The sequence below is a fragment of the Miniopterus schreibersii genome (assembly GCF_964146895.1).
Source record: "Miniopterus schreibersii genome assembly, chromosome: X".
Classification (NCBI taxonomy): Eukaryota; Metazoa; Chordata; class Mammalia; order Chiroptera; family Miniopteridae; genus Miniopterus; species Miniopterus schreibersii.
This window is the reverse complement of record NC_138104.1, coordinates 53749938-53763605: the sequence shown is the minus strand read 5'-3', so window position 1 is coordinate 53763605 and position 13668 is coordinate 53749938. Positions and strand designations below refer to the sequence as shown.

Here is a 13668-nt window from a genome sequence, read left to right as displayed (position 1 = left end):
GAGGATAATCACTAGACTTCACAGACTTCAAAAGGATAGCAAGGGAGTACTATGAATAACACTATTCATGTAAATTGGACAAGTTTCATGGAATAGACTGATTCTCAAAAAACTCAAACTACCACAATTCACCCAGCATGAAACAAGTAATTAGAATAACCCTGAAACTGTTTAGAAAATTGAGTCTGAAATTTCACAACTCCCAAAACCAGAATCTTCACTGAAGAATTCTACCAAGTGGTTAAAAATAATTAATACTAATTCTTAACAATCTCTCCAGAAAGTAGAAGTGGAAAGAACACTTCCTAGTTCATTTTATGAAGCCCTTAATACCCTGATACCAATTCCAGGCAAAGACAGTACAAGAAAACTACAACTAATATCCCTCATGAATATAACAGTAAAAATATCAAAATATTAGCAAATTGAATTCAGCAATACACACAAAAAATTATACACCATGACCAAGTGGGCTTTATTCCAGACATGCAGGGCTGGTTCATTTTTAAAAATATATTGATGTTGCCTGGTCAGCGAGGCTCAGCAGTTTAGCATCGACCTATGATCCAGGAGATCACAGTTCGATTCCTTGTCAAGGCACATGCCTGGGTTACAGGCTTAATCTCCAGTGCAGGGCGTGCAAGAGGCAGACAATCAATAACTCTCTTATCATTGATGTTCTATGTCTCTCTCTTTCCCTTCCCTTCTCTGAAATCAATAAAGACATATATATATATACACACATATACATAGTATATATATATATATATATATATATATATATATATATACATAGTATATATATATATAAACATATATATGTTTATATGTATAAAATAAAGACAAATTTTGTGTATATGTATATATAAACATAAGGCTATAGACAAAAATCACAATATTGTGTAAATTTATATAGATAGAGCATTTGACAAAGTTCAGTGCATGTTTATGATAAAATCTCTTTTAAAACTAGAAATGAGGAGAACTTTCTCAACCTGATGAAGTGCACCTAAAAACCCTCCAGTAGCTAATATTACACTTAATTGTGAAAGAATGAACGCTATCCCCATGAGATCAGGAACAAGGCAAGGATACTCATGCTCAGCACTGGATATTTTATGCAGGACAATTAGGCAGGAAAGTAAATAAAAGGCATACAAATGAAAAGGAAGAAATAAAACCATCACTGTTTGCAGATAAGTGATACTCTATGTAGGAAATCCCAATAAATCCTAAACAAAACTAAATGAACAAAAATCCCCTCCTAGATCTAATAAGTGAATCAGTAAGGTTGCAGGATATAAGATCAACACCCACACATTAAAAAATAGCAATAACTGAAAATAGGCCAAGTGCCCATCAGTGTATGAGTGGATAAAAAAGCTGTGGGACATTTACATCATGGAATACTATGCAGCTGTAAAAAAGAAGGAACTCGTACCCTTTGGGACAGTATGGATGGACCTGGAGAATATTGTGCTAAGTGAAATAAACCAGTCAGAGAAAGACAAACATCACATGATCTCACTTATATGTGGAATCTAAAGAACTTAATAAACTGGTGAACAGAATAGGTTCAATGACATGGAAGCATGGATCAGACTGATGAATCTCAGAGGGCAGGAGGGGGGTAGATGGGTGGGGGAGGAGATTAACCAAAGAATTTATATGTATATAAGCATAACCCAAGGACACAAACAATGGTGTGGTGAGGGACTGGGGAGGAGAGTGGGGTGGGGTGGAAGGGGTCAATGGGGAGAAAAAGGGACATCTGTAATATTTTGAACAATAAATAAAAAATAAGATGCAAAAAAACCCAAAGCAATAAGGTTGCTGAGAAAGAGGTTTTTTGCCTCCTGAAATGTTTCTTTTTGACTTGTTTTCCACTCCTTTTTTCCTTTATAAAAAAAAAAAAAAAGTACTGACTTAAGAATCTTTCTGCTTTTTTATATTTTACATTACTGTCTGAGAGGCCATGGGGATATGAGTGAAAATACACTTGTTACTGGCCTTATGGCCAAGGCAGTAAATCTGTAACAAAAATAGTGTCAGCATGTCAAAATCTAGACCTGAGAGATACAGCCTTCAGTGTTTAAAATAAATATGAATCTTAAAAAATATAGCAATACCATGTGAAAACTATAATTAAAAATACAAAACCATTTACAATCCCATAAAAAAACAAAATTCTTAACTGTAACAAAGATTTTTAAAAATTTATCTTTATTGACTTCAGAGAGAGGAAGGGAGAGGGAGAGAGAGATAGAAACATCAATGATGTGAGAGTCATTGATCGACTGCCTCCTGCATGCCCCCTACTGGGGATCGAGCGTGCAACCCAGGTATGTGCCTGGACCAGGAATTGAACCTGGATCTCTTGGATATTGATGCTCAACCACTGAGCCACACAGGCTGGGCAGTATAACAAAAATTTAACAAAACGTGTACAAGACTTTTATGCTGAAAACTACAAAATGCTAATACAAGAAATCAAAGGAGATCTAAATAAATAGACGTGCTATATTCATGGTTTGGAAGACTCAATATAATAAAGATGTCAATCCTCCCAAGTTGATACACAAATTTAATAAAATTTCCATCAGAATCCCAGGATTCATTTTGAAAGACATAAATAAGATTATTGTAAAATTTATATGGCAAGACAAAAGAACTAGAATAACTAAAAGAATTTGAAATACAAAAATAAATGGGAGGAATCACTCTTCCTTATTTCAAAACTTATATAGCAACAGCAATCAAGACTGTGCTGTATTGGCAAAGGGACAGACACATAGATAAGTAGAACAAATTGAGAAGCCAGAAATTAACCCACACACATATGGCCAACTGATTTTTGACAGAGCAGCAGAAGTAATCCAGTGAAGAAAGGAGAGACTTTAGAACAAATAGTGATGAAACAATTGGATATCCATAAGCAAAAAACTGAATCTCAGCTTAAACTTCATACTTTATATAGCCTCCTTTCAAAGTTTTGTGGCCCTTTCATTTAGGCATGCTTCAGATAGACTTAAAGATCCTTAAAACTGTACCCCTGCCAGTTCCTTTTCTTGTTTAGTCACATGCATGTGTTTTGAAATTGAAATGTTAGCATAGGAGATTAAAGATGGCGGTGGACTGTGTGGAAGCTACACTGACACTCTCCCAGGACCAAACTGGAATTACAATTTAAATATAGAAAAACTATCCTGAATAATCAACTGCAACTGAAAACGAGCTGGAGAGCACCCTCATAACCAAGGAGGAAAAGTGGAGACCAAATAGAGAATGGTAGGAAGTGTGGAGGTGCAAGAGGGTTGGCTGGGCTCCCAAAGTCAGCAGCTGAAGGTCCAGAGGGATGTCTCAGCTGTGGGGCGTTCTTCACTCAGAGGACCCTGGGGCCTAACCCCAGGCTGAGCTTCCCAGCCAAGAGCACCAGAACTGAGAAAGGTGCCCACATAACATCTGGCTGTGAAAAGCAGCTGGGTTTCTGTCTACCAGGGAGAGATAGCTGGAAATGCAGGCACCATCTTAAAGAGCCAATAGACAAAGTTTTGTGTGCAGCCACTCAATTGGGCTCCAGCAGAAGGACAGCAGAGTAGACTGGAGCTGTGTAAGGAGAATCTAGGGTTGTGGGCTCTGGAGATAGAGCTGAGAGAGCACCCCTCTGGATTCCTGTGCCCAATCCTTCCCCCATATTACAGAGGACGTCCTTCACAGGCATACGTTTACCTTCCAAGCAGCTTTTGCCTGAGGGGGAAGCAATTGCCCTGCCCTGCTGGAAAACCTCTTGCCCTGCCCCTTGGAGTTTGTATAGCCTGAGGCTCATTAAGAGAATCAGGTTAATCAGCTTGCAGGCAGAGGCAGACCTCAGAGTGCTTTGAGTCTTTGCCTGATCTGCTTCTGGACCTGGGCCTTGGAAAAGCAGACTTTGATGTGCATCTTGGTCCTGTCCAAATGCACCCAGCCCCAACAGAGGGGACCTCAAGCCGTGGCTTGTTGATAGCTCCAAACAGGGTACTCGGCCAGTCAGAAACAGCGTCTGATATTGGCCTGCACCAGAGACCATCCAAAATCACTTGAGAGTCCTAGTGGGCCTACCTAATATATAGGAACAAACTCAAATAGGCAGCAGAAATGGAGAGACAAAAAAACAAGCCCCAAATGAAAAAAAAATAAAAGTCTCCAGAAAAAAAGCTAAATGAATTGGAGATAAGCAATCTATCAGATAGAGTTCAGAATACTGATTGTAAGGATGCTCAAGAGCATGAGAAAAGATATGGAAACTGTGAAGGATGACATAGCAAAAATAAACAATACATTGGAAGGAATAAACAGGAGATTAGAGGAAGCTGAAGAGATTGGATCAGCAAATTAGAACACAGGGTAGAAAAAAATTAATCAGAGATCCAAAATTAAAATTAAAATTAAAATTAAAAAACAGGAGGACAGTCTAAGGGAGCTGTGGGACAACATGAAATGTAACAATATTCACATCATAAGAGTGCCTGAAGATTTCAAATGTAAGCAAGGGTTAGAGAACCTGTTTGAAGAAATAATGGCAGAAAACTTCCCTAACCTGGTGAAGGAAAAGTCACACAAGTTCAGGAGGCACAGAGAGTTCCAAGCAATAAGAATCCCAAGAGGCCCACACCCAGACACATCATAATTAAAATGCCAAAAATTCAAGACAGAGAGAATCTTAAAAGCAGCAAGAGAAAAGCAATCTGTTACCTACAAAGGAGCTCCCATGAAGCTCTCAGCTGACTTCTCAACAGAAACTCTACAGGTCAGAAGGGAATGGCATGAAGTATTCAAGGTAATGCAAAACAAGGATCTGAAACCCAGACTACTCTATCCAGCAAGGCTATCATTCAAAATAGATGGTGAAATAAAGAGCTTCCCTGGCAAAAAAGGCTAAAGGAGTTTATCACTACCAAACCAACATTGCAGGAAATGTTAAAGGGACTGCTGTAATTAGAAGAAGAAATAGAGAGAGAAACATAGGCATAAAGAATTAAAATGGCAATAAATAAGGTCCTATCACTAATAACCTTAAGGAATTTAAGGGAGAGTTCAACAGCAATACAGTCATAGTTGGAAACTTTAACATGCCACTGACTTCACTGGATAGATCTTCCCGACAAAAAGTTAACACAGAAACAGTGACTCTAAATGATATACTAGATCAGGTGGATTTAATTAATATTTACAGAACATTTCACTCCTAAGCTACAGAATATACATTCCTCTCAAGTGCACATGCTTCATTCTCAAAGATAGACCACATGTTAGGACACGAAACAGGTCTCTACAAGTTCAAGAAGATTGAAATCATATCAAATATCTCAGATCACAATGGAATGAAATTAGAAATTAACTACAGTAAAAACACTCAAAAACATTCAAAAACCTGGAGTCCGAATAGCATGTTATTAAACAATGAATGGGTTACCAATAAGATCAAGAAAGAAATAAAAAACTTCCTGGAAACAAATGAAAATGAACATATAACAACTCGAAATCTGTGAGACACAGTGAAAGCAGTCCTGAGGGGAAAGTTCATAGCACTACAAGCCTATCTCAAAAAGCAAGAAAAATTTTAGTAAACTATCTAACCTTATAACTTAAAGAATTAAAAAGCTCCCTGTGAAGCCCTCCAGACCAGGGCTTTTGTTTGCTGGGATTTTTTTTTTTTTTTAATTTCTGCTTCAATTTCATCAGTTGTTAGCCTATTACATTTTCTGATTCTTCCTTTTTCAATTTTACATCTCACTCATATGTGGACTCTAATAAACAAAACAGACTGAAGAACAAAATAGATCTAGAGACATACAAGCATGGAACAGACTGATGAATCTCAGTGGGAAGCCATGGGTGGGGAGAGATAAATCAAAGTAATTATGCATATATGCATAACCCATGGACACAGACAATCGTGTGGTGAAGGCCTGGGGTGGGGGGCAGATAAGGAGTGGTAGGGATCAATGGGGAAAAGGGGGAGATATCTGTAATACTTTCAACAATAAAGATAAATATAAAAAAAGAAATGTTAGCCTAAATACTTTTTCATTGAGTCACAGCATATTTTCAATATTTTTCAAGTCACAAGTTTTCATAATGATTCCCTTTAATGGCTGCCAAATATTCCAATTTTGCCCATAGCCCAGAAAGCACATTCCTGTGTATTAACTTTTTTGGTTCCTTGAATTATTTTCTTAGAATAAGTTCCAAGGTGTGTGGGATTACTGAGTCAGAAAGTATGCAATTGGAATATAATAATCAGAAATAGGTTTTAGTTTTCTAAGAAAAGAAATGAGCTATAGTTCTTTTTCTTTGCTCTTCTGGAACTGATGCATTGACCTTATCAAGCTGTGCTGTCCAGTTTGAGCGCCATTAACCACATGTGGCTGTTTAAAGTTTGATTAATTAAAATTAGATAAAATTCAAAATTTAGTTCCTTAGTTGCACTAGCCACATTTCAAGTGCTCAGTAACTGAATGTCTGGTGGCTACTGTATTGAAAAGTATAGATACAGAACATTTCCATCATTGTAGAAAATTTATTGAACAGTGCTGCTCTAGAGTTTCTCAAGAAGTCATTGTTGGCATCTTGAGTGGGAGCTAAAACCTGTCCCATGTTTGCAAATGCCCCATAAAGTAGCAAAATTATATCCATTTGAGACCCACCGAGCTTTTATCTCAGAAGAGAGGATCTCCTAACTTTTTTTGTAATGGCCTTAGGTTGGCTCTTCTTGGAGAGAAGGATGATTAGAAAGATTGCCCTGGCTCAGAGTCTAGCTCTATACTCCATTCTCATTTTCCTCCCTTCTTCTTGTCTGTATCCTGGTTTGGGGGAATTCCAGGAATAAGACCCTGCAGATGGAAAAGATCAAGGCCCGTTTGAAGGCTGAGTTTGAGGCCCTTGAATCAGAGGAGAGACACCTGAAGGAATACAAGCAGGAAATGGACCTCCTGTTACAAGAGAAGATGGCCCATGTGGAGGAACTTCGATTGATCCATGCTGACATCAATGTGGTATGTGGCTGGCTGCCTAAAACCTACCTCTGGGCCCTTTGAGAAATAGGTAATGGTGAGTGTTGTAGCCTCACCTTAAGGTGTAGCTGTGGCCAACTTGAGGGAGTAGGCATTGGGCTGTGGTGGAGTGGAAGAATCCAGGAATTCTGGGATCCAGCCTGACCCTGTCACTGACTGTATATCAGTGGACAAGTCCCTTCTTCTTCCTGGGCCTTATTTTCCCTCTCTGTACTATGAGAGGAATTCAGTCACATCTAAGATCTCTTTCAGCTCTGATGTGCTTGTTATTAGTCTGGGAATTAGGATCTAGCCTTGGTGAAAAGCAGAGCAGACCCTCTGGGGTCTAGCCTAATGGGCTCCAAAGCTTCTGTAACTAAGCCAAAAAAATCACCTCTGCTGGCCTTCCAAAGTGGGGCCCTTCATTAGAGTCTCTTTTTTGGAGATTCTCTGAAAATGGCAAATGAACTGTGCTAATGTGATAAGTTCCCAACTTTTCAGAGTTACTCAAGCAGAGTCTGAATCATCACCTGTCTGGACTGTGGTATTGATGATTCCTTCACCAGGAGAGATGTTGGAGGTGTTGACCTTTAAGGTCCTTTCCAAATCTTAAAGCCTATGACAACAAGAAGCCTTTTTTTTTAAAAAAAAATTACATTTGAAGGAGTTTCTGTTCTTGGGAAACTCACTTCTGTGGCAATACTTATTTTCTGAATGCAATTGGAACAGTAGGTATTTGGAATTTTTGTGTCATAAGATCACATGATTCCAGGGTCTCATGAGGAGTTGGTAGTTCTGCTGCCAGCTAAGTCAAGGATACAGAGTCAATGAAATGAAGGAGATATTAGCCACAGAGGGGCTGAGAAGCTAGGTGATATCAAACTTGAATATTCATCAGAGTCACCCCAAGGGCCCACTAAAGCAGGTTGTTGAACTCTGCCCTAAAGTTTCTGATTCTGTATGTCTGAGGTGGTGCCTGAGAATATACATTCCTAATGAGTTCCCAGATGATGCTGATGCTGCTGATCTGGTAACCACATTTTGAGAACCATTAATTTAAGAGAAAGGCCACTGGCCTGGGAGGCAAAAGCCCTGATTTTTATCTAGGCTTTGCCCCTAAAAAGTATTTCTCTGAGGAAGTTCCTTCTCTCTGAGTCAATTCCCTGATTTTTAAAATGGTGGTGAGGTATACTAAATGAGCTCTAAAGGTCATTCCAGCTCTAAGATGCTGCATTTGAATAATAACTACCATTTATTTAGTCTCTACTCTGTGTTGCCCCTGTACTGGGAGCTTTATATAAATTCATTCATTGAATCCTCACCAAGATTATATGAGTTAAGCACTAATATTATCACCATTATACAGATGAAGAAACTGAGGCTTGACAAGAGTCACATAGAATACATAGCAGATTTAAGACTGACCATATATTGGTCTGGCTCTGGAACCTGTGCTATTATTTACTCACCTATACAGCATCATCAAGAATTTTAGGGTCTTTTCTCTGTGCCTACCTCACTCTGTGTTCCAGATGGAAAATACCATCAAACAGTCTGAGAATGACCTGAACAAGCTACTGGAGTCTACCCGCCGGCTACATGATGAGTATAAGCCACTGAAGGAACATGTGGATGCCCTGCGCATGACTCTGGGCCTGCAGAGGCTCCCTGACCTATGTGAAGAGGAGGAGAAGCTCTCCTTGGAGTAAGCAGTCTTCCCCCTTTCCTACAACATACACAAACCACACCCACACCCACCCACCCACCCACCCACACACACACACACACACAAAGGCTTGGCCTGACAGTCAGTTCTGGCCTCAGGCCTGTCCATGGCTGACTCATTGCGTGACCTTGGGCATGTTCCTGTGCTGAGCTGTTACAACAAAAGAAGGATGATTAGACTAGAATTACTAGACAGTTTTTAACATTCTTTGTGCAGTTTTAACAATACAAGACTATGTCTATGATGTGTGTGTGTGTGTGTGTGTGTGTGTGTGTGTGACTCTTAAGAGGTTACTTTCCAAGTCAAGGTCGAGAAGGGTGTCCAGCAACCTTTGAAAATACAGAAAGCTGAGCTTTCATGGTCTCCAGGGGCTAGCCTGGAACTTCATCTTAAGACCCAGAGGTTTACCATACAGAGAGACACAGTTCAGTTTAGCAGAATGAATCATACTTCCTTAAGGGAGAGCAGGCTGCCTGTGTAAGTGGTCAGTTTCTTATTCTTAGAGGTATGCTAAAGACTTGAGGACACAATAGAAATACTGCAAAAGAACATGAGATGAGGATAAGTGAATGCTCTTTGAGGACTTTGCTAACCCTGGGATTTCTTTATTTTCTGGGTCTGTCAGAGCAAGTAGCAAGAGGATTACCCTTCCCAGCAGACAATGGATCTGGTACCCAGGGAGAAGAACCTTGTGCTGGGGAGGGTAAAGGAACCTTCTATAGTGAGCCACAGCCCAATCTCCTTGGTTCTGTGGCATGGATTCTTTAAGAGGGGCAAGCTTCTTGTTTTCAGAATGATCCAGCTAATATCTCTCATCTCCAAAGTTACTTTGAGAAGCAGAAAGCAGAGTGGCAGACGGAGCCTCAGGAGCCCCCCATCCCTGAGTCCCTGGCCGCTGCAGCCGCTGCTGCCCAACAACTTCAAGTGGCCAGGAAGCAGGACACCCGGCAGACAGCCACCTTCAGGCAGCAGCCCCCACCCATGAAGGTGAGTGAGCTAGGTAGGGGATGTGGAAGAAATGTTTATCCTTATGCTACCTTGTGGAAGGCTGGTTTGGAGATATTTGCTTTACATATTTGGGGCCTTTCTAAAAATGCCTTTGTTTGGGATACAGAAGAAAGTGTGTATGGGGTGTGTGCTGGAGCGGACCTGCTTGTTTTGTTACCTCACATTCCCAGAGGAGTTAGAATGCAGGGAGACTGTCAGGCTCTGCTAAACTATAATTTAAAAAAAAAAATGTTAGAAACATGACTGGTACAAATATATAGTAATCATGTATCTTTAATGATGGAGCCTACAGATTACAAAGCTGGTTCCAAGAGCATTTGAGGAACATAATTATATAGTCAGGAAAGGAAAGGAATGCTGAAGTAAATTTGTGAAGTTAAACACAACTGGTTTATGTCGTACAGGGCAATAAAACTATAACACTTGTGATTATCTTTTCTTCATTATCTTTTCTTCAGAACAGAAATAATCTGCATCTCTATTGAACAAAAACCATTTGTAGTTTATCAGCATAAGTCACAGACTTTGGGCCTTGATCAATAGTAAATAGTAAAAAAAAAAAAAAAAAGTAAATAGTCAAACAAAGAACCACTCTCCAAGAACAGGGGATAGCAAACTAGAGCCCACAGCCAAGTCTGAACTGTTTCTTGGCTTTGTAAATAAAGTTGTATTGGTCTATATGCATGCCTATTGATGTATTATCTGTAGATTCTTTCATGTAAAACAGATAGTATTGAGTAGTTACACCTAAGACTATATGACCTGAAAAGTCTAAAATATTTACTGTTTTGACCTTTACAGAAAATGTTTACTGGTACCTGTCTAAGAGAATTGATACTTGAGTGGGTCTGTTAAACCATGCTCCAGTATAATGCTAAGTAGATATACAATTCTCATTTTGTCTTATTTCCAAGTTTTGGACATTTTTCCTCAATACCCCTTTTTGACTCTTACTCCTTTATAACCTTTACATCCCTTACATCCAGCACTGATCTCTTTTCTTGGTTGTCACTCACTGATTACTGCTCCTTCCCATTAGGAAAATCACAATTGTTTTCTGGAACCCTGGGAATCAAAATGCGGAACTACAGCCTAGAAAAATCTGACCACTAACATTCTTTGTTCTGTATACCCCACCAGGCCTGCTTGTCATGTCACCAGCAAATTCATCGGAATGCACCTATATGCCCTCTGTGCAAAGCCAAGAGTCGGTCCCGGAACCCCAAAAAGCCAAAACGGAAGCAGGATGAATGAAGAGAGGGAGAACACATAGAGCTCTGCTGCTCATAACCCCTCCCCTTGGCCAGTGATCGATGTCCTGATGTGAAACAACCCTTCCCCACCTCTACCAAGTCTCCTATTTAATGTGATGGAAGCACAAACCCTCTCTCACTTTGCTGGTCTTGGGGTTTCTCGTTCAGGAAGAGATGTGGTTCAGGTGCTAATAACAGTATGTCTGATAATACCTTCTCTCCCACTCACATTTCAACCCCTGCTCTTGTTTGGAAGCTAAGGATAGGGCAGAAGGCCCAGATGTGATTCTCTGTCTCTTCTGCCTGAAGGCTGGGACCTAAGGTCTGAAGTTTGGGGGAGGCCTATATCTTGTTTCATGTAAAATGTGCCCCTTCTCTGTACTTTTGCATTAGGCTTTGAAGGAGCAACAATCTTCTTGCTGGACTTTCCAATAGGCTTGGTGCATATATCTTCCCAACCCTCATCTCATCCTCAAGGCCCAGAGGAAATTTAGACAAGCCCTCTTTTTTATATTCATTTTGGAGGCCTGGCTGTTATAGAGTTCACCATCCACCCCAGTCTTCCAGATATACAAAAGTTCTCAGGTATCAGACTATATGTCTGGGGATCCTGAGATCAGCAGGCCTTTCTCCCATAGTCCTAGTTTTTGCAAATCAGTAGTAGAAGTTCCCCACAGTGAAATCAGGGAACTGGAGCTATACTGATTTCATAAGTCCTGCCTAACTCACTGCCTAAGTCATTGGGCTAGGACTCTGCTATAGGAGCTGCCTTAGGCTTAGATGGGCCCCAGTCTGACAACTGTGTTGCCTTTTGTTCAGAACTATTACTCTGGCACGTACTCAATTGTATATCTTAGGGGTCACAGGAGTGAGTTGAGATTCAAGTGAGTGGCAATTACTTTACCCATGTGAGTTGGTGGGACTTCTCCATTCATCCCTCCTTCTCTCGAGTCTTCCCTCTTCTGTAAGGCAGCCTCAGCTCAAGTCAGCTGCTGGCTATCCTCTTTCCTGTGGATTGTGCAGGTGGCCTTCCATCCCCAAAGAAAAGTGACCAGGGTCGCCAAGCCCTACAGCTCTATACTCCACCAAAGCCTGATCTCTAATAAAGTCACTCTCAGACTTTAGGGACAGGGATGGGGGGTTGACTGACTGAAAAAGTTTGAACTCCAGGTCTCAGTCTCTGCCTGGGAAGGAGAGATATTTTCCTTCCTTCCTTCCCTATCTGCAGTTTTAAGTTTCCACAGTGTCTGTGTGTTCACAATATAAGAGATTCCTCTGCTCTTTGAAAGTAAGAGTGTTATGTCTATACAAATTCTTTTAAATAAACATGTGTTCATTGGAGTAAATACTGACTGAGTGCCTATAAGTAACAGGCAATAAAAAAAGATGTAATGGCCTTTCCTCTTCCCAGTAGCTCTTCTTGACTCTTCTTCACTCCACCCTACAAATGAGGAAACCAGGCACAGCACTGCACAGCAATTTATTTTGCTATTATAATAATTTCCATTTATTCAGTACTTACTCTGTGCCAGGTCTCTATACAAAGTGCTTTATATAATTGAATTTGATATTCAAAACAACCTTTCAAGCTAAGTATTCTTTTTTTAAAACCTAAATATTTTATTGCATGCCTCTATCACTCAAGAAGTACTTTATTTATCCTCACCTGAGGATATTTTTTCCATTGCTTTTCAGAGAGAGTGGAAGGGAGGGAGAGAGTGAAAGAGAGAAACATCAACATGAGAGAGACACATCGATTGATTGCCTCCTGCACGAGCCCAGACTGGGACTGGAGATCGAGCCTGCAATTGAGGAATTGAACCCGAGACCTTTCAGTCTGCAGTCCAATGCTCTAACCACTGAGCCAAACCAGCCTGGGCAACTGGCTAGGGCTCAAGCTAAGTATTCTTATTGCCATTTTCCAAAAAGGTAAATTGAAGTTTAGAGAGGTTAAATAATTTGTCCATAGTTAACAAACAGCTAGTAAGAGAACTTTCAAGATTTAAACCCAGGTTTGTCTGGTTTCAGAGACCATTTTTATTCTACTTTTTGTCCATAATCAATTTTTCTCCCTTTTGGGATGGCATGATGATAGGAGTAGTTGAAATAACTATGAACTAGAAATCAGGAACTAGGAATCTAGGGAATGATGCAGGAATATAAAGGCCTGGTCCCCTGTAGAGATACAATAGGGAATAACTGAAGGGCCATTCCAGCTTCAGAGATCCTCATAGGGAGGACTGAGGTTTGCATGCAGTTCAGCAGCTCCATCTGTCCAATCCTGCCTCATTCTCTTCCCTTCTCTTCTACAAGTGTTGATTCCAAGCGCTCTCTGATTAATATCCTGAACATTAAACTGCCTTAGTGCCTCCCAGAAACCCAACAGTTGATAAAAACTTCTCTATGCCTTAGTGTCCTCAAATGGAAAATGGGGAAAATAATAGTACCTACTTCTGAGACCATTGTGAGCAATGCCAGGCGCATAGTAAGCACTCAGTAAGTATGAATTTTCTTTTTCCCCTTGTGTCTCTGGCACCAGGTAGATTGGGTTACAGTCAAAAGAAATACTATTTATGTTATCTGATATTACTCTATCACCCCAGATTTTGTTCAGCTACAAGCCTGCTTTTGAGGTAGCTCAGGATCATTC

At 40.2% G+C, this 13668-nt stretch overlaps 1 protein-coding gene across 2 annotated transcripts in view; it reads left to right on the top strand.

Moving 5' to 3' along the window:
- ZC4H2 (zinc finger C4H2-type containing) overlaps nt 1-12409 on the top strand; it is a 45998-nt gene extending 33589 nt beyond the window's left edge. Inside the window, exons 2-5 of one of the 2 annotated variants that reach the window (XM_081125722.1) lie at nt 6863-7034; nt 8564-8736; nt 9582-9744; nt 10906-12409. In XM_081125722.1, coding sequence (XP_080981848.1) covers nt 6863-7034; nt 8564-8736; nt 9582-9744; nt 10906-11019 — 622 coding nt within the window. In that variant the 3' untranslated portion in view covers nt 11020-12409. The remainder of the gene's footprint in view (nt 1-6862; nt 7035-8563; nt 8737-9581; nt 9745-10905) is intronic. The other variant, XM_081125723.1, reaches the window with a different exon arrangement.
- The last annotated feature ends 1259 nt before the right edge of the window (nt 12410-13668 follow it).